Raw genomic sequence first — 24,373 nt, 5'->3', positions numbered from 1 at the left:
AGCCCTTTTATTATATCAACGGGAGAGGCATAAACTTACCCAAGAGACTGAATCCCACTCAATGACAGTAGTCATAAAACAAGATACACCTGATTCTTGCTATCTGGAATAATTATATTTTATGAAGTCACCATGAGCACTGAATTAATGAATACTGTGAATCATTGCTCCAAGAGGAAATACAAGTTTAGTTTCCTGCAAGAGTCTGCTCATAACATATTCACCAACTGATCAATAGATAACCTTGTTTTATATGTTATTTCTGTCTAAAGACACCATATTTAGTACCTATTGTTGATTTGTGAACATTGAACTCATAGCCAACAGCACTCAAGTTACACCTGAAGGAAGCCTATCTCCATTTTTATCTCCATATTCTCTTCACGAGGCATATTATATAGATTTCTTTCCCTTAGAAACATTGGGCAACAGGTCAACACTACACTTAAGGGCCATTATAAACAGTGGCATCACCAATGAGAAGTACAAAGCAGGAACAAGCACAAAATGTGGTCTGAAGTAAACCAAATAGAGGACACTAGTTTATAGTATAAGAGCTGAAACAAGAAGGCAAAGCATTGCATGTTCAACCTCAACCAGGAGTGTTTGCTGCTCTGCACATCTTCAAATGGCCAATAAAGCACTGTGAGTGCTAATCCTGAGCAACAAGTTTTAGCAAGAGAGACAAATTTACAAATCTAGAGCCCACAAATAAGGAAGATCAACTGCATCTTTTTACAAACTGCTTATTTCACTAACCTGAGTCACTCAACAAGAGGAAATTTTATAAATGGCATTAATACCACTATCTGTAAGGTTTCTAAAAAGTCCTTACACAGATCAATTTGGTAAACTCATTGTTGAAATATATTAAAATGTGGTAGTTTAAAGATTACTTACATTCCATAAATATGCAATATGCAGTAGAAGCCACAGAATATGCAAGCAAATTTCTGTGTGCCAATTCTTTGTTAAATCCAGTAAGTCACCACTCATAGCATCCAAATACTTCTTCTGTCAAAGCAAATGGTTTTGAAGAATACTGCAAAGTATTTGAGCATGAAGAGCACTTTCCATAGCCACAGATGTTGCAAAAACACCTTTGTAAATGTCACTATTTGCCAGAAGAGGTAGGTTGATTATTCACCTTCTTTTTCTTTCAAAACACCAACCATGTAATTCATCAGTAACTCAATATTTCCCTTGGTATCTAGTGAATGTGCATGTTTCTCTTTCTTCTTCTCCATCCAACCTCCCATTCTCCTTGCCATCTCCTGGCTTTTTTGATTACATGAACTTCAAGGGAAAATTGGCTAGAAATTTGAAAGTCACTTAACGTTTCAGTGTTAAATAATGCGTGGGATGCAAATAAGGATTGGGATTATAAAAACATGAACAAAATGTGGATCAAAGTTGAAATAAATTAATTTCTATTTGTTTCACATATTTTATAAAATAAGACAAAAATTTTGCTGGAAAGAGATATTGGCAGTATATTTTCTTTCAAATATGTATTGTAGCATTAATAATAATTCCATTTGGAAAATAAATATGCAGGGCATAACATTGGAAACCAAGGACTGATACATTCAAGTCACATGAAATGTATTGCAAAGCTAGCTTTCAGATGAAAAAGCCCCAAGTTGTGTGGGTGATATTACAATAGTTGTAATGGTGGCTATTACATGAGCAATTATAGGTTGTCAGGTATTGTGCTCATTGCTGCATCTTTACCACTTCATTTAATCCTTCCAATCACTAAATGTGCATTTTCAACCATTCTCCTTCTACCAATGAGGAAAAACAAGCTAAAAGATTGAAAAACTTGCCCGTGTTCGTCACTCAGCTTGAAAGCTGTGGATTTGTGACTTAAATTCTAGTGTTTGCCCCCTCAGTCTCTCAGTGGAATGCCTGGAAAATTGTGATAAAAAGCAATCAATTATGAGCACATCACAGATGTTGACACATAGGATTCCTTCGAATTCAGAAAAAAAATATTACTTTCAATGAATTCATTAGAGAAGAACTCTAGATTGATTCAGTAGCACCCCCAAAGCTCAAGGTATTTCTGTAAACATTATTGTTTCTGAACTACGTAGCACCCATGAGTTTGGGTGTCTCTGCCAGATGAATGACAAGGTAGAACGTTCCAACTTTGGTGGGTTTTAAATGTATACAATTTTTCTGCTGACTATCCTGAAAAACAATCAATCAATCAATCAAATGAACAGTAAATGATTATTAACAAGGAAAATGTGAACTGATTTTCTTGTGGCTGCTGTTTTTATTGTGATTTTTGTTATTATTTTGGCTTTGGCTTTCTTTAACTGTTGGATAGGTATGAAGCCAATCACAGTCAGTGATTTTGTTTCCAAAAACTAAACTGTGTATGTCCCACTTTTAATCTCCTACTTTGCCATTTTAGGTTGCAAGGGGAAGGGAGTTTGTCTACCCATCCCCATCATGTCGGTAGTATCTAGTCTCATATTTGCACAAAATGGATACTCAGTTTGTGTTCAGTGACTGGCATGCTTTTTGTTTAAGTTGCTCATCCTTCAGTATTATCTTTGGAGAAGTCTCTTTCAAATAGAATTCTTCTCTTAAAAAGAACATTTCGGGAGTTCCCACAGTGGCTCAGTGGGTTAAGAATCTGACTGCAGCAGCTCAGGTTGCTGCAGAGGTGCAGGTTCGATCTCCAGCTTGTCACAGTGGGTTAAAGGATCCAGTGTTGCTGCAGCTGTGGCTCAAATTCAATTCCTGGCTGACAAACTTCCATATGTGGTGGGTGCGGCCACAAAATTAAAATAAACACATTTCTGCACAATGTAGTTATATGTTGATAAAGTAAGAAAGCAAATAAGAAATACAGGGAAATCAGAGGGGTTCTCGCTGTGGGTATGCATCTGTAACAAACATTCAGGGCAGAGGTCATTCCTTTCACCTCACTGATACCTCAAGACAGAGCATAAAATATATTAGTCACAGAAGGAACAAATGCTTTAGGTAACACAGTACTGACAATTATGGTGATAAAGACACAGTTGAAAATGACAATTATAATGCCCAGTATGTGTGTATTCACCTTCTTTAAAAAAATAAAAACAAAAACAATAAAAAATTAGGACATACCCCCTCACAGAAAAGGTTTACTCACCTGAATGGGAAAATAGAATGTAACTATTTTAAGTGAGTGTAACTATCTGTCTATTCATAAATCTAAAAAGACATCTTTGTCTCAATCATAAATGGATTTAGTCTGAATGAAGAATAACTCCCAATGCTATTAGATACAATGAGGAGGAGGATGGATGTTTGGAATCATGTGTATCAAATTTGCCTGCCTTTGGCTATGGACTTCATAATAGCATGAGAAATTCCATTCACCCATCTGACTTTTGCAGGCTTTCATTCACTTACTGATACCGAAGATAATTTTTAACAGTAACTCTGAATGGACAAGTTATAAAACTTTATAGCACAGGGAATGCTTTCATCCATCACTGAAAATGAGTTGATTTCAGGTCTGAAAACAGACAACATATTATCTGGACTATAGGTCATAAAATATCATTTAGCTTAAGTTGGCTCTGATAAAACTGATAACATTGGCTTTAGGATAATGGGGGATTCTGTGAGCGCGTGAATAGGATGTGCTAATTTAAGGAAATTCAAGTACACCATGTCATTTTATCCCATCCCTCAACTAACATGTCCAAACAGAGCCAGAACACTTCTAGATGCTAAGGGCTCATTTACATCTGATTTTGTGAATGAAACTTTCTGATAGTATGCAATTCATAAGCTGTACTCCTATACCTGTCTTGGGCAAACAAAAATAACACTTAGATAAAATATCTTCAAGAAATAATACATCATTGTGTCCCATCTAAAACTTGCTCTTTAATTGGTGATAGGTCAGGAATTCCAAACTTCAGTATGGCTAGAACACATTTCCCCCAAACTTGTTGTCTCTTCAATATCTTGTAAACTATTACTGAAAACCTCCATGTTGATTTGTTAGTTCAGTTCATTTTCATATCCAGATTGTGAAAGTAATCTTGCTAAACATTTCCATAATAAGGAAAAATATCTTCAGAACATCAAAAAAAGAGCAACTATTTCTTATTGTTAGTTGCTTTTAAATTATCTCTAGCAGAGAACTGTAAATAGGATAAAGATTAAAAGAGGTCATTTTATTTATTTTAGTTTTTATAGTAAACATTTTGGCTTTTTTCCACTAGGAATCTGTACGCTTTGCTTAGTTAACTTCTTGTTCCATTGCCATATCTTTTCTACGTGTCCATGGCCAAAATGTTATTTCTTGGAAGGACAATTCCCAAAGCAATTGCTATCAATGACAATTACTAACTCAATTAGTATAGGGCTTGGTAAGATTTTTATGAAAGCCAGATTAGCATATTGAAGCCAATGAGAAATGATTTGTTCATGATAGCTGCACTATTTAAGGATATTATCCCAGCATGAAAATTTGGTCAAACAGCATTATCTTTTGTGATTTGAAATTTACTATTTACTTACATTTGAAAATTCTGAAGGAAAGCCAAAGACTAGTCACAACAAAGGTCAACATGAAGCAGTCTCAAAATGTGAGTAATTCTCACCATTGTAGTAAAAGCATCCATCATTTAATTGTATTCAATCATGTTTACCACATGGTTGAGTATTTTTTTTTTCTTTTCAGGGCCTTACTCATGGCATAAGGAAGTTCCCCAGGCTAGGGGTCGAATCGGAGCTACAACTGCCAGCCACAGCCACAGCCACAGCCACAGCCGTAGCCACATGGGAACCGAGGCACATCTGTTATCTACACCACAGCTTCCTGCCAACGCCTGATCCTTAATCCACTGATAGAGGCCAGGAATCAACCATATGGATCCTAGTGAGATTCTTTTCGGCTGTGCCACAATGGGAACTTCTGGTCAAGTATTTTTGATCACCAGTTCTTATCATTTGGGGTATAGAGTCCAAACAAACTTGGTGGATTTTTTGGAAGTCATTGGAAATGTAATCTTTGGGAATGTATAAAGAAATACAGCAGTTCCTCTTCATGTGTCTGATATATTATTGGACTAATTTGAAGCATTCCCAATTCCAGACCTGTCATTTGGGAGGGCACTAATAAGATCAATTTAGGCAACATTTTGCCTGAAGTAAAGAACTGGGAATATTCCAGATGTTATGGAATATCTGGCTAGTGCAATGTCATGAGAGTCATAGCGATGATAAAGTAATAACAATAATTCCTGACGCTAGAAACATTTCACCACCAGCATGGCATATGCTGTGGCCAATCAGAATTTAAATGATGTATTCCATTTCTAATATTTCATTGATAGTATATAGAAATGCATCTGGGTTGGAAAAATTAATATTGCAAAAATGGCCATACTACCCAAAGCAATCTACAGATTCAATGCAATCCCTATCAAATTACTCATGACATTTTTCACAGAACTAGAACAAACAATCCGAAAATTTATATGGAACCATGAAACACCCAGACTTTCTAAAGCAATTCTGAGGAACAAAAACCAAGCAGGATGCATGGGTTGCCAACAATCCAATGGAAAAATGGGCAAAAGACCTGAATAGACATTTCTGCAAAGAAGATAAACAGATGGTCATAGGTGTCTGGATTTATTTCTGGGTTCTCTATTCTGTTCCATTGGTATTTATGTCTGTTTTGGTACCAGTACCACACTGTCTTGATTACTGTGGCTTTGTGATATTGCCTGAAGTCTGGGAGAGTTATGTATGCCTCCTGCTTGATTTTTGTTCCTCAGTCATTGCAGCATTATTCACAATAGCCAAGACCTGGAAACAACCCCAGTGTCCATCCACAGGTGATTGGATTAGAAAGATGTGGTATATACACACAATGGAATACTACTCCGCCATAAAAAGAACAAAATAATGCCATTTGAAGCAACATGGATGGAACTAGAGACTCTCATACTAGGTGAAGTAAGTCAGAAAGAGAAAGACAGATACCATATAAAATCACTTATATCTGGATCTAATATACAGAACAAATGAAACTTTCCACAGAAAAGAAACTCATGGACTTAGAGGACAGACTTGTGGTTGCCAAGGAGGAGGAGGGAGTGGGAAGGACAGGGAATTTGGAGTTAAGAGATGTAAGCTATTGCCTTTGGAATGGATAAGCAATGAGATCCTGCTGTATAGCACTGGGAACTGTATCTAGTCACTTATGATGGAGCATGATAATATTAGAAAAAGAATGTATATATGTATGTGTGACTGGGTCACCTTGGTCTACAGTAGAAAATTGACAGAACACTGTAAACCATCTATAATGGAAAAAATAAAAATCATTTAAAATAAAAAAAAGAATTTAAATGATGGGTCAAGAACCTGGGAAACTCTTGCTATTCCAACAGGCACCCTGTTCTTGCTGGATCATTAGATGTCCTAGAGGAAGCACAGTATGCAAGGGACAGTGGGCTTGCATTGATTGACTAGTTACATTTACAAAGTGATACAGGTGTATTTTAATATCTTAAAAGGCTTTTCTGATATATTGATATTGAAGATCATTCCTTGGATCAAGCTTCTCTAGGACAATGTTTTTCAAAGTATGGTCTAAGGACAACTAATAGTTCCTAAAATCCTTTTCAGAGATCCAGAGGTCCTCCCTTTTTCAAAGACATGTCTGTGTGAAGCTAAATTATCTTCATATGCTTAAACCAAACAGCACATTGCAACAGGTTGAATGCTGAAGCAGAGATAGTCTTAACTCAGAGATAATGTGGTTTCCATTCCAGATCATGACAGTAAAGCAAACATCACAATAAAGCAAATCACCATTTTTTGGTGGGTTTATCAGCCTATGCAAAAGTTATGTTCACAGTACACTGTAAGTGTACAATAGCATTATGTCTAAAAAGACAATGTACATACCTAAATTCAAAATACTTTATTGCCAAAAAAAGCTAACCATCACCTAAATTTTCAGAGAGTTGTAATCTTTTTGCTGGTGGAGTGTCTTGCCTCAGTGTTAATGGCTGCTAATCAGAGGAGTGGTTGCTGAAAGTTAGGTTGGCTGTGTCAATTTCTTAAAATAAGACAAAAATGAAATCTGCTGAATGACTTTTCCTTTTAGGAAATGATTTCTTTGTAACATGCAATATTTTTTGATAGCATCTGACCCACAGAACTTCTTTCAAATTAGAGTCAATCCTCTCTAACCCCACCATTGTTTAATCAACTAAGTTTATGTAATACTCTAAATGCTTTGTGGTCATTTCAACAATCTTCACAGCATCCTCACATGGACTAGACACCATCTCAAGAAGCTACCTTCTTTTCACATCCATAAAAAATAATTCCTCATCTCCTCATGTTTTATCATGAGATTGCTGCACTTCAATCCCATCTTCTGGTCCCACTTCTAATTCTAATTCTCTTGCTATTTCCACCACATTAGCAGTTATTTTCTCTACTAAAGTTTTGGATTCCTCAAAGTTATCCATGAGAGCTTCTTCCTAAGTTCTATTTATGTGGATATTTTGACCTTTTTCCCTTGAATCATAAATGTCCTTCATGATATCTAGAATGGTGAGCCCTTTCCAGAAGCTTTTCAACTGACTACTCCCAGATCCATCAAAGAAATCACTGTTTATGGTAGTTACAGCTTCACAAAACACAAGTTCTTTTTTTTTTTTTGTATTTGTTTTTTAGGGCCACACCTTAGGCATATGGAAGTCCCAGGCTAGGGGTTGAATTGGAGCTGCAGCTCTGGCCTACACCACAGCCACAGCAATGCTAGATCTGAGCTGTATCTGTGACCTACATTGCAGCTCACGGCAACCCTTTATCCTTAACACATTGAGCAGGGCAAGGGGATGGAACCCACATCTTCATGGATACTAGCTGAGTTTGTTATCGCTGAGCTACAATGGGAACGCCAAAACAGAGTTCTTAAATAATAAGACTTGAAAGTCAGAATGACTCTTTGGTCCATAGATGCAGAGAGTTCCCATCATGGCACAGTGGAAACAAATCCAACTAGGAACCATGAGATTGCGGGTTCAATCCCTGGTCTCACTCAGTGGGTTAAGGATTTGGCATTGCCTTGAGCTGTGGTGTAGGTCGCAGATGCAGCTTGGATCTGGTGTTGCTGTGGCTGTGGCATAGGCCAGCAGATACAGCTCTGATTAGACCCCTAAATCTCCATATGCTCTGGGTGTGGCGCTAAAAAGACAAAAAAAAGTGAATGTTGTTAACAGGCATGAAAGGGAAAGTAATCTCTTTGTATATCTCTATCAGAGATTTTGGGTGACCAGGTGCATTGTCAATAAGCAGTAATATTTTGAAAGGAATCCTTTTTCCTGAGCAGTAGGTCTCAACAGTGGGCTAAAAATATTCAGTAAACTATGTTTTGAACAGATGTGCTGTCATCCAGACTTTGTTGTTCCATTTGTAGAGCATAGGCAGGGTGGATTTAGCATAGTTCTTAAGAGCCCTAGGATTTTCAGAATGGTAAATGAGCATTAGATTCAACTTTAAGTCACCAACCTCTTTAGCCTCAAACAAGAGAGCCAGCCTGTCCTTTGAAGCTTTGAAGAGAGGCATTGACTTCTCTTCTCTAGCTATGAAAGTCCTAGATGGCATCTTCCAATAGAAGGCTGTTCCATTGAGACTGATATTTTTTGTTTAGGGTAGCCACCTGCATTGATTATCTTAGCTAGACCTTCTGTATTACTTGTTGCAGCTTCTACATCAGCCCTTTCTGCTTCACATTGCACTTCCATGTCATGGAGAGGGCTTCTTTCTTTAAACCTCATGAACCAACATTTGTTGGTTTCAACTTTTCTTCTGCAGCATTCTCATGTCTCTCAGCCTCCATAGAATCAAAGAGAGTTAGGACCTGGCTCTGGATTAGGTTTGGCTGAAAGGAACATTGTGGCTGGTGTAGTTTCCTCAGATCACTAAAACATTCCCTATGTCAGCAGTAAGATTATTTCGCTTTATCATTTGTATGTTCACTGGAGTAGCACTTTTAATTTCCTTCAATAACTTTTCCTTTGCATTCACGACTTGATTAGCTGTTTGGCATATGAGGTCTAGCTTTCAGCCCATCTCGGCCTTTTACAGGCCTTCCTCACTATGCTTAATCATTTCTAGCTTTTGGTTTAAAGTGGGAGATGTGTGAGTCTTTCTTTTACTTAAACTCTTAGAGGCAATTTTAGCTTTATTAACTGGCCTCATTTCAGTACTGCTGTGTCTCAGGGAGGCCCAAAGAGAGGGGCAGAGAGTTGGGGAAATAGCTGGTTAGTGTGGAGGACAAAATACACCCCATATTTATCCATTAAGTTCACCATCTTACATGGGCATGGTTCCTGGTGCTCCAAAGCAATTACAATAATAACATCAAGTATCACTGAGCACAGATCGCCATAAAAGATATAAGAATAATTGAGAACTCTGAAATGCTGTGAGAATTATGAAAATGTAACATAAAGACATGAAGTGAGAAAATGCTGTTGGGAAAATGGCACCCATAGACTTGCTTGATCCAGGATTGCCACAAAGCTGCAGTTTGTAAAATACACAATTTCTGTGGCAGTACAATAAAATACAGTCTGCTTTTGTGTAAATCTGGTCATTTCCTACTCAGCCAGACATTCAAGCAATGGACAAAAATGTAAAACAGTGTCTTTCTTCCGGAAAAAAAAAATCTATGCTTTGAAAAAGTATTTTCCATTAAAATGTACTATTTTGTTAACATGTTATGGGCTTATTTATTTTTATTTTTAAAAAAAAAATTTTGAAGATCTAAAACACATCTTTATTTTTAATTTCACCATTTTATGAATACTTCAAGCATATCTTCTTAGTGGTTACAGGCATTTTTGCACACATGTGTTAATACAATATTCTTCCTAAAATCCCATGAGACAAACCACCCAGGAAACTGGGCTAGATTAAGTGATTTTTCACATAGTCACTTGGTTTTACAAGACCTAAGCTTTTATAAGACCTATGCTCAGTCAGCCAAGGTCCTTATAGCATAAAGCTTCTCCTTTCCAAAAATTTTTTTTCTTCCTCTTAAGATGTGTTATATACAAGATCTAAAGACAGCTTAAGATGTGTTAGATTTCCCTGGTAGACTCATTCTAGTCTAGTCTGATGTAGCATGAGAAGATTTTTTTTTTTTGTCTTTTTAGGGCCCCACCCTCAGCGTACGGAGGTTTCCAGGCTAGGGGACTAATTGGAACTGTAGCCGCTGGCCTACTCCAGAGCCACAGCAATACCAGATCCAAGCTGCATCTGTGACCTACACCACAGCTCTCTACAATGCCGGATCCTTAACCCACTGAGGGAGGCCAGGGATTAAACCTGCATTCTCGTGGATGCTAGTCAGATTTGTTTCCACTGGACCACAATGGGAACTCCAGCATGAGAAGATTTTTGACCCTGAGTTATCTTTGGCATTATCTGTAAATGTTAGAACTATACTAAAATTTGACTTAAAATTTTAAACTCATTTTTTGGAGATGCCAGTAATTTAAGTATAACATGCAATTAAATTCAAAACTACATATTGACTTTTTTTGTTTGATGAATAAATATTGATTTTTTAAGAGTATAAAGACCAAAGAGTTAGAGGAAGGCTGCATTAAGAAATCAAATGGTAAGAATAGCGGAGAACCTGGAAAGAGAGGGCTCACGGCTCAAAACCTGACCCTTGTGCTCAGAGTTTGGGATGTCACTTGAGAGATTAATTAATAACTTTAAAATATCCCAGCATTTATCACTTATGCTAAAACATGACCACTAACATATACTTATGTTTCAAAACCTTTCTAAAATGCCCTAATTTAAGTGTATAATATGTTCAGTATTAGCATTTTACCAAACTATACTAAAAAAACTCTTCTCAAAATGCCACCTAGAAGGAAACAGCTTTATGCAATAAATTAAAATTTTAATTAGCCAATCAACTGTCATGCTTAAGGTACTTTTAAGTGGCTTGCAGTCTACTGGTTTTGTATCTTAAGCACTATATATCTATAATCTTAAGCACTGCCTCAAGAATCCTTTACACGCTAACATTTTTTGCCTGACTGAAGAGAGGCAAGTAGACTCAATCTGTGTTAATGATCATAAATTGTGAAGCATCAGAATCTAAATTATCATTTTGATTCCATCCAAGGAAACAGTGATTGAAAAGCTTATTTTATATAAAAGTTTATTTTATATAACAAGACAAACAGACAAGCAAAGACAAGCACCCCAAATGATCTCCTTACAAGGTTGGAAGGCCAAAGGGCTAGAAGGTAAATGAAAAACAAAACCACCTACCAGAAATGGACTTAAAGAAAGATGCCTATCTCAATCTTAACACTCATGAGGGAAGGAGGCAAAAAATTTCTGCTAAGAATCTGACCCGCAGTACTTTCTTTAGTTAGAGTTTCAATTCTCACAATCTGTGTGGTCAAAGACCTAAAGCAAAGAATCTAAGTAGTGCTCCTGGAGGACTAACAGGAACAAATGCAAATCATCTTATAATAATGGCATGAATTGTAAGAGGACTGACAATTTCAGAAGTGTTAAAATGTGGAAAAACAACAACAAAATGTCTGTCTTAGAAACACTGGAACATGGTAATTAGAATTGACTGGTTTACAAGAAATAATTAAACATTGTTTATACAGGTTGGATTTGCATGACACTGTACTTTATATATCATGCTAATATACCTTAATTTTCTCTAACAAGTGTAATACAAGGCAAAAGAGAAGCAGAAAATATGTCATGATGGACACATAGTTATCTAATATACTTGGTGTGTCTAATTCTAAGACCACAATCATAATGTAAAAACTGACATGCTCGTCTCAAAACCAAGATGTCTGATAAGCATACTTTTAGTTCACGTCATTTTTTTTTCTGATTTTTTTTCCTCTGACTATGTCTACATACCTGATATATGCTTTTATTGGTCACATAAATTTATTAAGGTTCCTTGATTTTCATATTCAACAAGAAAATCTATAGTCTTAAAAGGCAACTCTTAAAAACACAGATTAGGAATATATCTTTAAAACCTACATTTAAATTACAAGGTACTCTGGGTCCTGAACTTGACCCCACAATGCTTCCATGGCAACAGTACACCTGGTATTTGCCATTCTCTAAACCCAAAGCTGTAGACTCTGTATATAGTAGGTGGCAGCTCTAAGTTTACATTTCTTTTATGTTTATTGGTTTGGTTTCTGAGAAATGTAGACATGGGTGAGATGTCCTTCTGCAACTGGTATCTATTTTGAGAATACAGGGAATGAAGTCTTAGCCATTAGTGTTAAGTTACCTAGTTAAATGTTGAGCCTTCTGGGTTACGGTCTGTGATCCAAAAGTCTCTCTAATAAATGGGCATTTGACTCAACTAAATTTTAAAAGATAAAATGAGTCTTTCTAGACAACAGATGAATGTCATTAGACCGATGTGAAAATGAGTGCTATCAGATATCAGCTGTGTTCCAGGGTAATAGGGCTACCCGCTGACCGGAAACTGCCCACTAAAAACATACAGGTCACACCTTTCCCTCTTCTGTTATGAACATAACAGTGACTGCCTTTCTAAAATTGAAACATTGAAAGTCTTGCTTTTTTTTTTTTAAATTAGCTTCCAGTGCTAATGGTGATTCTTTTTCCTTTCTGAATGTAATGAGATAGACATTATATAGTACTTGAACATAGCTATACACCTTCCAAGGGGTTTTCAGATCTGTATGGAAATACTCAAGACAGACCACAGTCTGAGAAACTGAAAAATGGCTAAAGGTTTTGCTGAGAAAAAAATTTCACCCTCTTTTCTTTCTTTACAACTGTAATCTCAGTATTGAAAGTGTAAAATGCTGCATCAAGTAGGATGCTTCTTAAATGATAAATGGATGAAGGGGCTGCTTCGAATAGAAATACTAACTAAAGCTCTTCTGTTGAAATTATGGCCTTGGTACAAAATGGCATTTATTCAAGTCATTTGAACAACTCCATTTCATTTCGCAAAGAATAAAAAGACCTCTTTGAAGCCCAGACACATTTTCCTTGTCTTCTTACAACAAAATAACCAAAGGGGATCCATTTCTAAGTGGCACTGGATCTTAAGCTTGCCTTTCTTCTGTTTTGTGTTAGGAAAGGAAATGGATAATTAATTGTTAAATGCTTTTCTCCTTGTAAAAAGTAAAGTGCTGTGTGTATCAGAGTTTTTCCTCCTTGATCAACAGAAAATGTCATATTTTATACTGACCTATACATATATAAAACACATACCAACACATTTATGAGCACATGGGCATATGTATAGGCACCCATACATGTGCAAATGGAGCATTTTCATGATAGACTGAAATAAATCTAATTTTTTGTTTGCTTTTTTCAAACACAAACAATTACATTTTACTAATGATTTCACTGAAAATATTTTAAGTAATTATACACTCATTTTATAACTCTTACACAATTATGGATTCTTTGTGTGTTTCATTGAGTGGCTATAAGGTTCAAGTTTGGTTAACGACAGAAGACTCACTATAGTGCCGAACTGAGGTCAATTTGGAAGTCCTAGTCTGCTCCTCAGGTACTTTTGTTTTGAACAAATTGATGTAGGCCTGCCCATTTGCCCCCTTTGAAGCCATTTGGTTTTCTATGGGACCTGATTTCCTCACAGCCCCCTATGTCTGTCTCACCACCCTTCTGAGGACTGTCTGCTTCCACATTTCTGAGCAAAGGTCAGTCAGGACTCACCTCTCCTTCCCTGGGCCAAGGCCTTCCATTCTGGGTGTATTTACTTTGATTCTGTCTCTTCTTTTGTCCTCCATCAGCGAATTTGCACAGTAAAGGCTCACTAGGGGCTGGGAAGATAAGAAACCAATTTTCCATTAGCAAATCCCCTTTAAAAATAAGTGATTATGTGAATCACAGTAATGCTTTGTAATGCATATCTTTTGAAGTAGTCTTGCTTCTGGAGAAATATTTGGCCCCCTTTTAGCTTCAACTCTGTTGGCATCTGTTCTACCAACTGGGCTTCAAAAAAAGTACTGGCAGGCCATAAAAGAATATAACCAATATTGTTGAAAAAATAAGCAATTGAAGCAGAATATGAACTTGTCTTAGAAGTAAAGAGACAAGAATCTATCCCTTCTGATTAGGTTGATGTTAAAAACAAGACAACAAGCCCAAAATGGAGTCACTTATGCTAAGCCCCTTGTCACCACACTGAAACTTGATTAAAGTTTCAGCCTCTCTGAGAAATGGATTCTGAAACAAGTCAGGCAGGAATCATCTAGTTTCTCCTTGCTACAACCAATCCACTTTTTTGCTAATATGCCTTTCTTGTCTCATTCCCTTCTTCCTATAAATGTTTTTCATTTTGTACAGCTCTGAGGAGCTCCTTTCTCTCTGCTGGATGGGATGCTGCCTGATTTGTCATCTCCCACACATGGTCCTAATTCTTTACCCCTCCCTGTATCCTTGTCCTCCACGTACCATTGCTGAGCCCTCTTGCTCTGACTCTTGGTCTGACCCCATGTGAATTCCTTTGGCCAATGGCATATTAACAAATGAGACATAAGCAGAAATTGGAATGTTTTCAAGCACAGGACTTTCCTTTTTTTGCTTCTCTGTATGGTTACTTGAATATATCCAGGTTACCCTGCTGGAGGATGAGGTACAAATGTAGATGAGTCATCCACACCAGCCCAGCAAATCCCAAACTAGAGCATCCATGACAAGAGCTATCTGTCTTGTGAGTGGGCTCATCTAAGATCAGCAGGGATGCTTAAGTGGTTGAACCCAGAAAATTTTATAAGCTTAGGTGAGAACAGTGAAGGCCATCAAACAATCATGCGAGCTAAATAAATCTGCATTGGTTCATGCCACTAAGATTTTATAATTGATATGTGGCATTATTATCTTAGTAGGTAATAGATACCATTTTCCCCAATACACATTCTTCCTCATTTTCACTCCAAGCTAGGTTGCTTGCATTTGCTAATCTGAGTGAATCAAAAAATTATGGAATGCATGAGACTTGCAATTTTCTCCAAAATCAATAGTTTAAAAGGAATATAGGCAAACAGTTGTCTACAAATAAATATCTTAAAGTCATTTGGCTTTAAGTGGCAGTACTATTTCACTCAATCCTTTTAGCTTACTCTCTATTAGCTGCAGGTTTCTATTAATCAGTATTGGAGAAAATGACTCAAACAGATAGGGGGTCACAACTGGCAGAGAGAAATAAAAAGTAAAATGTCTTTCCTGCCCTATAAATACAAAATATAGAAATATGTAACTCTCCCTGGCACATAACTGCACATAGAGAGCACTCAAGGAATATCACTATTTCTCTGGACACAAGTGCTTTTCAACTGTTTGCTTTTATGAGCTTCTGATGTTATAATTTTGATAAAACCATAATATCACACAAGGGGAAAGGGTGAATCATGAAATGTCTGTAGACAGTTGATTCCATCGTATTAGAAATAGTCGAAATTCTTTTTCCAAATGAAAAACTGAAAGGGTGAAATGCAATCACTGGACCTTAAAACTCTTTGTGTAAGAAAAGTTCCTTTGAGACTTTGAAAGAATCTGCCTGTCTGTCTGTCTGTCTATACCATATGATCCTGAAATCCTACTCCTGGGCATATACCTGGAGCAAAGTTAAATTGAAAATATGCATGTACCCCAATGCAATAGTTCATAGCACCATTTACCATAGCTAAGATGGGGAAACCACCTAAAGGTCCACTGATAGATGAATGGATAAGAAGATGCAATACATATGTACAATGGAATATTACTCAGCCATAAAAATGAAATAGTGCCATTTGCAGCAACCTGGATGGACCTAGAGATTATCATACTAAGTGAGGTCAGTCAGAGAAAGACAAACATCATATGGTATTTCTTACATGTAGAACCAAAAAAAAAAAAAAAAGAGAGATACAAATGAACTTATTTATAAAACAGAAATAGACTCATAGACTTAGAAAACAAAGTTATGGTTACCAAAGGGGAAGTGGGAACAGCAGGGATGGGGAAAAAAGAAGTTTAGGATTAACAGATACACACTACCATATGTAAAATATATAAACAACAAGGACCTAATTATAGCACATGGAACTATATTCATTATCTTGTAATAACTTATAATGGAAAACAATCTGAAAAAGAACACATATATATTTACCATATACATAAGAAAATATTTATCTATATATAACTGAATCACTTGGTTGTATACTTGAAACTAACACAACACTGTAAATTAACTTTAAAAAAAAATAACCCACCATATATTCATTGAAAACAAAGTTCCAGCTTTTCCCTGTGGCCAGTTTAAAAAACGAAACAAAACAAAAAACAAACAAAAAACAACACCTATTCATTCTTAAAAATTTACATATACATATAATCACTCCTCTCTAGGATATATTCTATAGGAACATACTATAGGATATTGCCTTTCTTACATTTTAAAGACTGAATGTACATTCATCTCTTCAAGTGGGATTATTATATAATACTGGCAATAGTATAATTTTCATAAAAAAAGCAAACAAACCTAGAAATAACTTAAACTGTCTACAGTGAAGAATTTTAGTTTCTACTTTTATGCTTCTTTGGATAATGACTTTCATGAGCCATCCTTTCTAGTGTCTTAAGCAGGATTTTCTCTATTATTTCCTAAAACAGATTCTTTTAGGGTTAACAGTATACTGGTCCTAACATAACTCATATACTAGAGATATGATAATGGTTTCTCTATAGGCTGCTCGTGTTCCTCAGGTTTTAGCACACACTTTGGGTGGAGTTAATTGTTAGGAGTAGCAGTCTGGGTATGATGTATGGCTCCCTGACTTTCCAGCTACAAGACAGCAGATATTTATTTTTAAACACTTTTTCTGTGACTCATTTTTCTGAAGTATAAGATGGGGATAATAATGTTACCTACCTCAGAGAGCTGCTATGAGGATTAAATGAATTAATGCATGGAAAGGGCTTAAAGTGTATATGGTACATAAATACATATTAAATCCACATTGGCTACAGCTAGCATTACTGCCTAGCTTTTCTACTAGCTAAAATCCTAGTCATTTGTCAGAGTCAGCGTTCAGAGTGCTTGATCAGCTGGGCTTGATCTTTATCAGCTATGTCACATTTCAACTCCATGGTGGTCTGGCTGCAGAAATTATGACTGACTATGCTCTAAGAATGATGAGAAGGAAATCTGCTCATGGAGATCTATGTTTCCCTGATGGTTCTGGACGACTTCATCTTATATTTGGATCATCTGCCCACCACAGCCCAGGTCCTCCTCCTGAGTCATCACAAAAGCTTGGCTTCCATTGTACATTGAGTTTAATACAAGTCATGGTACTCTTACACACATTAACGTGTAATTTCTTACACTGAAAGCTCCCTGTTTCTTTTTCTGTTTTTCAAAAAATTATTATTAGGTTTTTTTTTTCTCACTCAATTGCAAGAGACTTATTGGCAGTTTAAATCTTTCAAAGCTGTATTTTTCTACCAGGAAAATTACTGTACCATCTATATAGCAATAGATGTCACTGGGGTTTCCTTCTGCAGATCGTATAATAAAATGCTGAAAAATAATTGTTCTAGAGCCAACTTCCAGGAAATCATTCTTCTTTGAAAGAGATAATCTCTATCTTTAATTTGATCTTCCTAAAATGAAGTATCTATAATTACATTTATTTTATTTTATTTTTGTCTTTTTTGCCTTTTCTAGGGCCACACCTGCAGCATATGGAGGTTCCCAGGCTAGGGGTCGAATCAGAGCTGTAGCTGCCAAGCCTAGCCAGAGCCACAGCAACTTGGGATCTGAGCCGCATCTGCAAACTACACCACAGCTCATGGCAACGCCGGATCCTTAACCCACTGAGTGAGACCGGGGATCGAACCCGCAACCTCATGGTTCCTAATCGGATTAGTTAACCACTGAGCCACAACGGGAACTCCTACAATTACATTTTTAAAAAGACAGGGTTTTCTCAATTCCTTTGTTTAATATATGTAAGACACACACACACACACACACACACACACACACACACACACACACGCACCAAATAGTTTATATATACCATACATTTATTTAAAACTAGGTAATTGATACATAGTGCAGTAGTAGCACAGTGTCCTGGTTCCTCCTCAATGAATGTACACAAGGATATAGCTTTGAGTTCTTCATGTACTAAGGCCCCCATACAGGTGGAGAATGGCTAGCATATTCAGGCTGAGCACAAGAGTCCTAGAACCCTGCCCCACTAACTCATCAGCAGCCCCGAAGAAGAGAATCTGTACACAGTGTAGGGTAAGAAGACTCTTATCCTCCTCCCCCAAATTATTCTCCATTTAAAAATGTTTGTAGTGGAGCAGAACCTTTGAAGTTAGTTCTTGTACAGGAATTTGTCTTCTCCCCAGGTCGCTGGCCTCCTGAATAAAGCGACATTTCCTTTCCAAACAAGACTTGTCTCTTGTCTCTTTCCAGTGGTGAGCAGCACAACCTGAGTTTGGTAATAGTTTCTCTCTGTTTTAAGTCTTTTAACAGTAAAAATTTCCAGGCTTAAAGGTAGAAAGTGACTATAGCAGAGATCTGGGTGAAGAGAGAGAGAGAAGGAGAGAGAGAGAGAGAGAGAGAGTGTGTATGTGTGTGTGTGTGTGAAAACTGTTAACAGTATTTTGCACAGAAGGATGCATAATGCTTAATAATATTATTCAAAGAGCGGGCTAAGGACCAGTAGCAATGGTATTAGCACGTGGAAGCCTACTAGAAATGCAGAGTCCAGGGCCCTTTCCCAGGCATACTGAATTAAAATCTGCATTTGCACCAGATCCCAAGGTGATATCTGTGTATGCTAAAGTTTGAGAAGCACTGTTGATTATGAATGACTCCTTGGGGAAGGAGGAATATATCATAGATGTTAAACATTAATTCTTTGCATAATGGGATGATTTCAGTAGCACAGAAATATTATATTGTCTACAATTTCCTTATGGCAGTATTATAATGCCAATTAATTTTGTTTAGTCTCTTTTAACAGTAGTTAAAATAGAGGCTAAATGAAGAAAAGTCCTTTGTAGAAGTGAGATGCAGTTACAATCTGCAGATTATAATGTGCTAGAAGACATTATGGTCTATCATGTAAATGGGGAGTATTTAAAATATAACTATAACAATGCATGGCAATAAAGTTGCATGGTAATTATGAAGGAGTAATTACAATTTTCTTGCTTAGTGGAGTATTTCTAGTCTTCCAAACTTTGTATTAAGCATGAAAGATCAGAGGCAAAAACTGATAAAGCAGTCTAATGGTTTACAGAATTTGCTATTTTAAACTAACAATAAATATTATGCTTCTCAAAATTAATGTAAAACTTTATATGTTGATTTTTATCTAAAACTTAATATACCTTTAGTTTTATTATTCACTAAAAATGTTTCTAACATCATATCCTATAAGGAGATATTGACATACATTTCAGTTAATATGTACTAACAGCAGAATTCCTGCAGTCTTGTAAAGAATTTGAACATTTTTAATTTTTAGCATTCAATTTATTTAAACTCTTCTAGTATTTAAATTGGATTTGTAATGGCATTTTTAAAAATTATCTTTATTACCATAATTTACAGGTCTAGTAGTTTAAATATTAAATTTAAAAGTTTCCTATCTCAGATTATAAATCTTTAGAAAAAAAAGTGGAGTGGGAGAAGCTGGGTGGACAGAGTCAGGTAATGACAACAGAATTTATTGGGGGTGAGCTTAAAAAAATCTTTGAGTGAGAGTAGAGGGATGAGATAAAAAAATTTTTTTAAAATAATTTCGAGAACTAAGTTAAAATACTAGAAAATTTTAATGTAGAATCTATCTTTTTTTTAATGTATGGATATGAATTAGTTTTGAATTAAAACAAACTATCCCCATGTCATTCAAGGTGACATTTACATTAAAAAGCTGATCATGCTAATGAATTTTTAAAAAGTGATAGTAATTTATGTATGTGAAACTTAGAAACATTTTTAACATGTTCAATTATTAAAAAACCAAAAGAAAAAATAGATATTCAGTATACATATATGCTGCACTACTCTGTGTTCTGAACCTGACAAAGTGGTCATTGTCTAGGACAGTAACGTCTCACTGAGACGTAAGCCTGACTGTACCTATTCCTTAGCCAAAAACTACATAAGCTGGTTTCTCTCCACTTCTTCAGAGCAGTTCTCTCTGAGCTACTGAGTCTGTCTCCCAGGCTATAGTCCTCAGTAAAGTCCCTGGATAAAACTTCAACAAACCCTCATGTTGTGTGTTTTTAAGTTGACCAACAATGAATTAGAACATTCAGCCCTTACTACAATGCTCCACAGACTTCAACATTCCTGCTGTCTTACAGCTGACCAGCACCTTTCATTCCTTCGTATGAAGACAGAAATGGCCTGTACTAATATCAGATACATAGTAATAATGTACAACTTATAGATATAAGAGTGGTTCTAACATAGAGTTATTTTTTATTTTTTATTACTACCTTGTTTTCTATTACTACTGTTAAAATACTTGCTGTTACATTCAGAAAATTTTGCAGATGAACACCTCTGATTTGTATGCAAATGATTTGTTACTTTCTCTCCCTCATATGCTTTATAATGATAAACTTCATATGCACATATCCATGTGCATATCTATAGCTATATGTCTTTCTAGATGTGGAGCTAGTAAGTTCCAAATCTATAGACCATATTTTACATGGCAAATATTATTTGAAGACTACAACACAGAATTATTATATTTTAAACAGCTTCTTTATATAGGCAAGTTGGCTTTGTGGTTACATTTCCTTTCAACTTCTAGCAACTTGTTTACCATTTAATTATGTATTCTGTGCTAAAATAAATGAGTTATTTGGAAAATTCTTAGTTATAACAAACTTCCATCCTGAAAGGCCTTGAGCCCCTGTCTGTTATCTGATTTTAAAACTGATTTAATGTAGGGAGTTCCCATTACGGGTCAGCAGAAAGGAAGCCAACTAGTATCCATGAGGATGCAAGTTTGATCCCTGGCCTTGTTCAGTGGGTTAATGATCTGACATTGCCATGAGCTGGGGTGTAGTGTGCAGATGCAGCTCGGATCTGGCATTGCTGTAGCTGTGGCATAGGCCATCAGCTGCAGCTCTAATTCAACCTCTAGCCTGGGAACTTCCATATGCCATGGGTGTGGCCCTAAAAAAAGATAAAAGAAATGTATGTAATTTAAACTCTTAAAAAATCTGATGAATTGCCAGTTAATTTGTGGTTAGTTGGTAAAAACATCGTACCTAGAACCATATATACTGGATATCTAATCAAGCTCTTTCTCCAACTGCCTACTTTCTGCCTTATTTTCCATCGGAGGATAAAAGGAAATGAGATTTAAGCAGTTCTTATGATTGACTCATAACTTTGGGTGGAGCAATATTAGTGAATATTCATTAAGATATGATTATGGTAGTTCTCTGCCTACAAGTTGGAACTGAAAACAAAGCATCCAATGAGACCTTCAAAGATGATTTATGCTGCCCATTTAACAACAGTTTATTTTAGTAGAATAAACAAATTACATGGGTACTATTTACAAATGTCAGAGACATGTGTAACCCTATTGTTTAGGCCAAAATGAGCAAAGAAATGCAAACCGAAAGGGTGAAAACAAAAAATTAATAACATTTAAAGCATTATTTGTATGTTCATTCCCAATTTTCTCTCTCAGTAAAGGACTGCTGCTTATATTTAGTTATAAGTATAATTCTCCACTATGGGAAATAGCCTTATAGAAAAGGAAAATGCTCTAGCCTGACAATAAGAGCTGGAGAAGAGCCACTTCCTGGGGGAAAAGGGAGAAACAACATTTTTTTTGATGAATCATATTATGGCCTGGATAATTATCTCAAGCTCACCCCTCTGTTTCAAATATTAAAATATCATCTTTTTTTATTTGTAACAATTCTCTGATAATTCTTTTCACATAGAAAAAGTTTATTCTTAGAAGACAAAGCAAACCCCATAAGGGGATAACATAACAGATAAAGTTCATGTTTCAAATAGATGAGACAGAAAGTATGTGCTGAAGGTTAAATTGGTTCCTTCTGCAGGGAATACGACTGAAACATCATCTGTGTTGAGTAAAGATACCAAGAAAGCAAAAAAGAGAGACACTTCCCAGAAGCACTAACTGACTTATCAACAACTGACTTACCTATCCAACTGCAGTTCAGGGAACTGCATGTAGTTGGAAGGCAAAACATCAAGGACAATGTTTCTAAGACTCCAAGTCTTTAAATAAGAGAATCTTATTTGGTCCTGTCTTCCTCCTCTCCCTCCCTCATATTTCCACAGTGCTATACTTGCCCCTGAAAGAGCTCTTTACATATTTATGTCATCTTTTTAATTCAGAAATATTTATTAATCAATTACCACGAGGCTGCAATTTACAAGGTGCTGGAGAGACAGTGGTGAACAAGACAGATGTGATCTCTGTTCTCAATATATTCATATTATAATGAGGGAGGCAGACATAAAACCCATTGCCCAAACGAATACATTACAACAAAATTAGGCAGCTTACCATCCTGACTAAATACAGGCCAGGGTAAATGAGTTAAAAGTCAGCTGAGAAAATTAAGAGTGACACATTAGTTCAACAGTGGTTGGGCCAGCTCTTTCTGCTGCAGGAGAAAGGACACCTCTACAAACCCACAAAACAGATACCCAAAGGAAAGGCTAACTGGTGAGAACGTCTTATCCCCAGCTGACTTCCTATCTTCTTTTTTGAACTCTTGTTCTCTATGAACCATATTTTCAAATTAATTAATCAATTAGTTTATTTATAAGTTACCATATACTCTATATGACACTTTATTTCTAATAGCAGGCACGAAGAAGAAAAAAAAATACACAGCTACAATCTTGTGCAGACACTCCTTTGAGATTCAAATAAATAAACACATAAATGAAAGGACATTATAGTTAGTAAATTAAAATATATACAAAGGTTAAAAATAAAAAGTACAGGACGTCTTTTCAGCTCCCTCCATCCTATTTCTTGTCATTCCTTCCAGGAATACGTATAAATATATATCTACTAACCCACCTTCCATCTATCTGGCTCTTTTTCTTTTTTCTTTTTTTTTTCAATCCCAAAGGGTATAGCATGTTGCTTTTGTTGTTTAATTATACATGAAGAGCTTTCTGCATCAGCACATAGCATCCTTTTGAGATGATGCTCACTTTTGTGGCATAATTATCATGTACCATAATTTATAAATGCCCATCAATAGGGGACCAGCTAAATCTCATTAAATTTCCATAATGCATGGCCATGCTCTCCTTCACTATTATGAAAATTGGATTTGATTGAAGTCAGGAGCTGGATCATATTCACCTTTGCCTAGCATCCACCCCAGTGGCCTTGCAAATTGTCTGGGGGAGTACACATTTCATTATCTGTTGATCAAGTTATTAAATACATGCAGGCAGACAAAACGACTTCTTCAGATTCCTTAGATTAATGAACTTTTAAAGAATTTAAGAGAGCACAACCTTGTCCTCTGTTAAGAGAGTATAAAATCCCATATTTTCCATCTTTAAATATATCTAACCAGCCTACTTGAAAAAAAAATAAAGAATTCCAGTCCCATACCTAGGTTTAACTCTAATTTCACATGAAGATCATGTTACCTGCCCCAGGAAAAAACAAATGGGGGGGAAACCATAATAAGGAAACTTATAATGAAAAACATCAGGATTCCTCCCAGTAACCACTAATGATCCTCCCTCACGGAAACAAACGCATATGCACCCCCAAACTGAACTCATACTCAAGTCAAGAAAACATCTCATTTCCCACCTGCTGTTTCTGAACGTATATTACCTGTGCTAGTGACTGAGAGAATTCTCTAAATGCAGTGAACTGAGTTAGAAGAAATAAATATATTCCAGTTTTAAACTGAAAGCTGTATGTACAGTGTAGGTATCAGTTAACAGGGCTTGGGGTGTCAGCTGGGAGAAGTTTCCCTTGGTGGGTGAAGGGTTCATAGGGGCAGTCGCTTGGGACAGAGGTTTTTCTAATTCAAGATTCAAGGAATAGAAATGGTGACAATCTGAAGAGTGCTTTCATGTCGCCTGAATCACTTACTAGTTGATACTAAATAAATTTAACTTTGATACTAGAAACTAAGGTTTTCAAAGAGGTGTTAAAGACCATATGTGCTGTAAACATCTATGGATAAATCTAAGGCATTATAAAGGACCCTAAGGAGCAGTTGA

General features: G+C 36.2%; 1 protein-coding gene across 6 annotated transcripts in view; it reads right to left on the bottom strand.

The window, feature by feature from the left end:
* The window catches only part of RBMS3 (RNA binding motif single stranded interacting protein 3), a 740,901-nt gene that overhangs the window by 134,998 nt on the left and 581,530 nt on the right, over window positions 1-24,373 (bottom strand). For all 6 annotated transcript variants that reach the window (XM_047769379.1, XM_047769355.1, XM_047769352.1 and 3 more), the window contains one exon: window positions 13,795-13,901. In XM_047769379.1, coding sequence (XP_047625335.1) covers window positions 13,795-13,901 — 107 coding nt within the window. The remainder of the gene's footprint in view (window positions 1-13,794; window positions 13,902-24,373) is intronic.

This window comes from Phacochoerus africanus, chromosome 1 (genome assembly GCF_016906955.1).
Source record: "Phacochoerus africanus isolate WHEZ1 chromosome 1, ROS_Pafr_v1, whole genome shotgun sequence".
Taxonomy (NCBI): Eukaryota; Metazoa; Chordata; class Mammalia; order Artiodactyla; family Suidae; genus Phacochoerus; species Phacochoerus africanus.
This window is presented reverse-complemented; position numbering and strand designations above follow the sequence as displayed.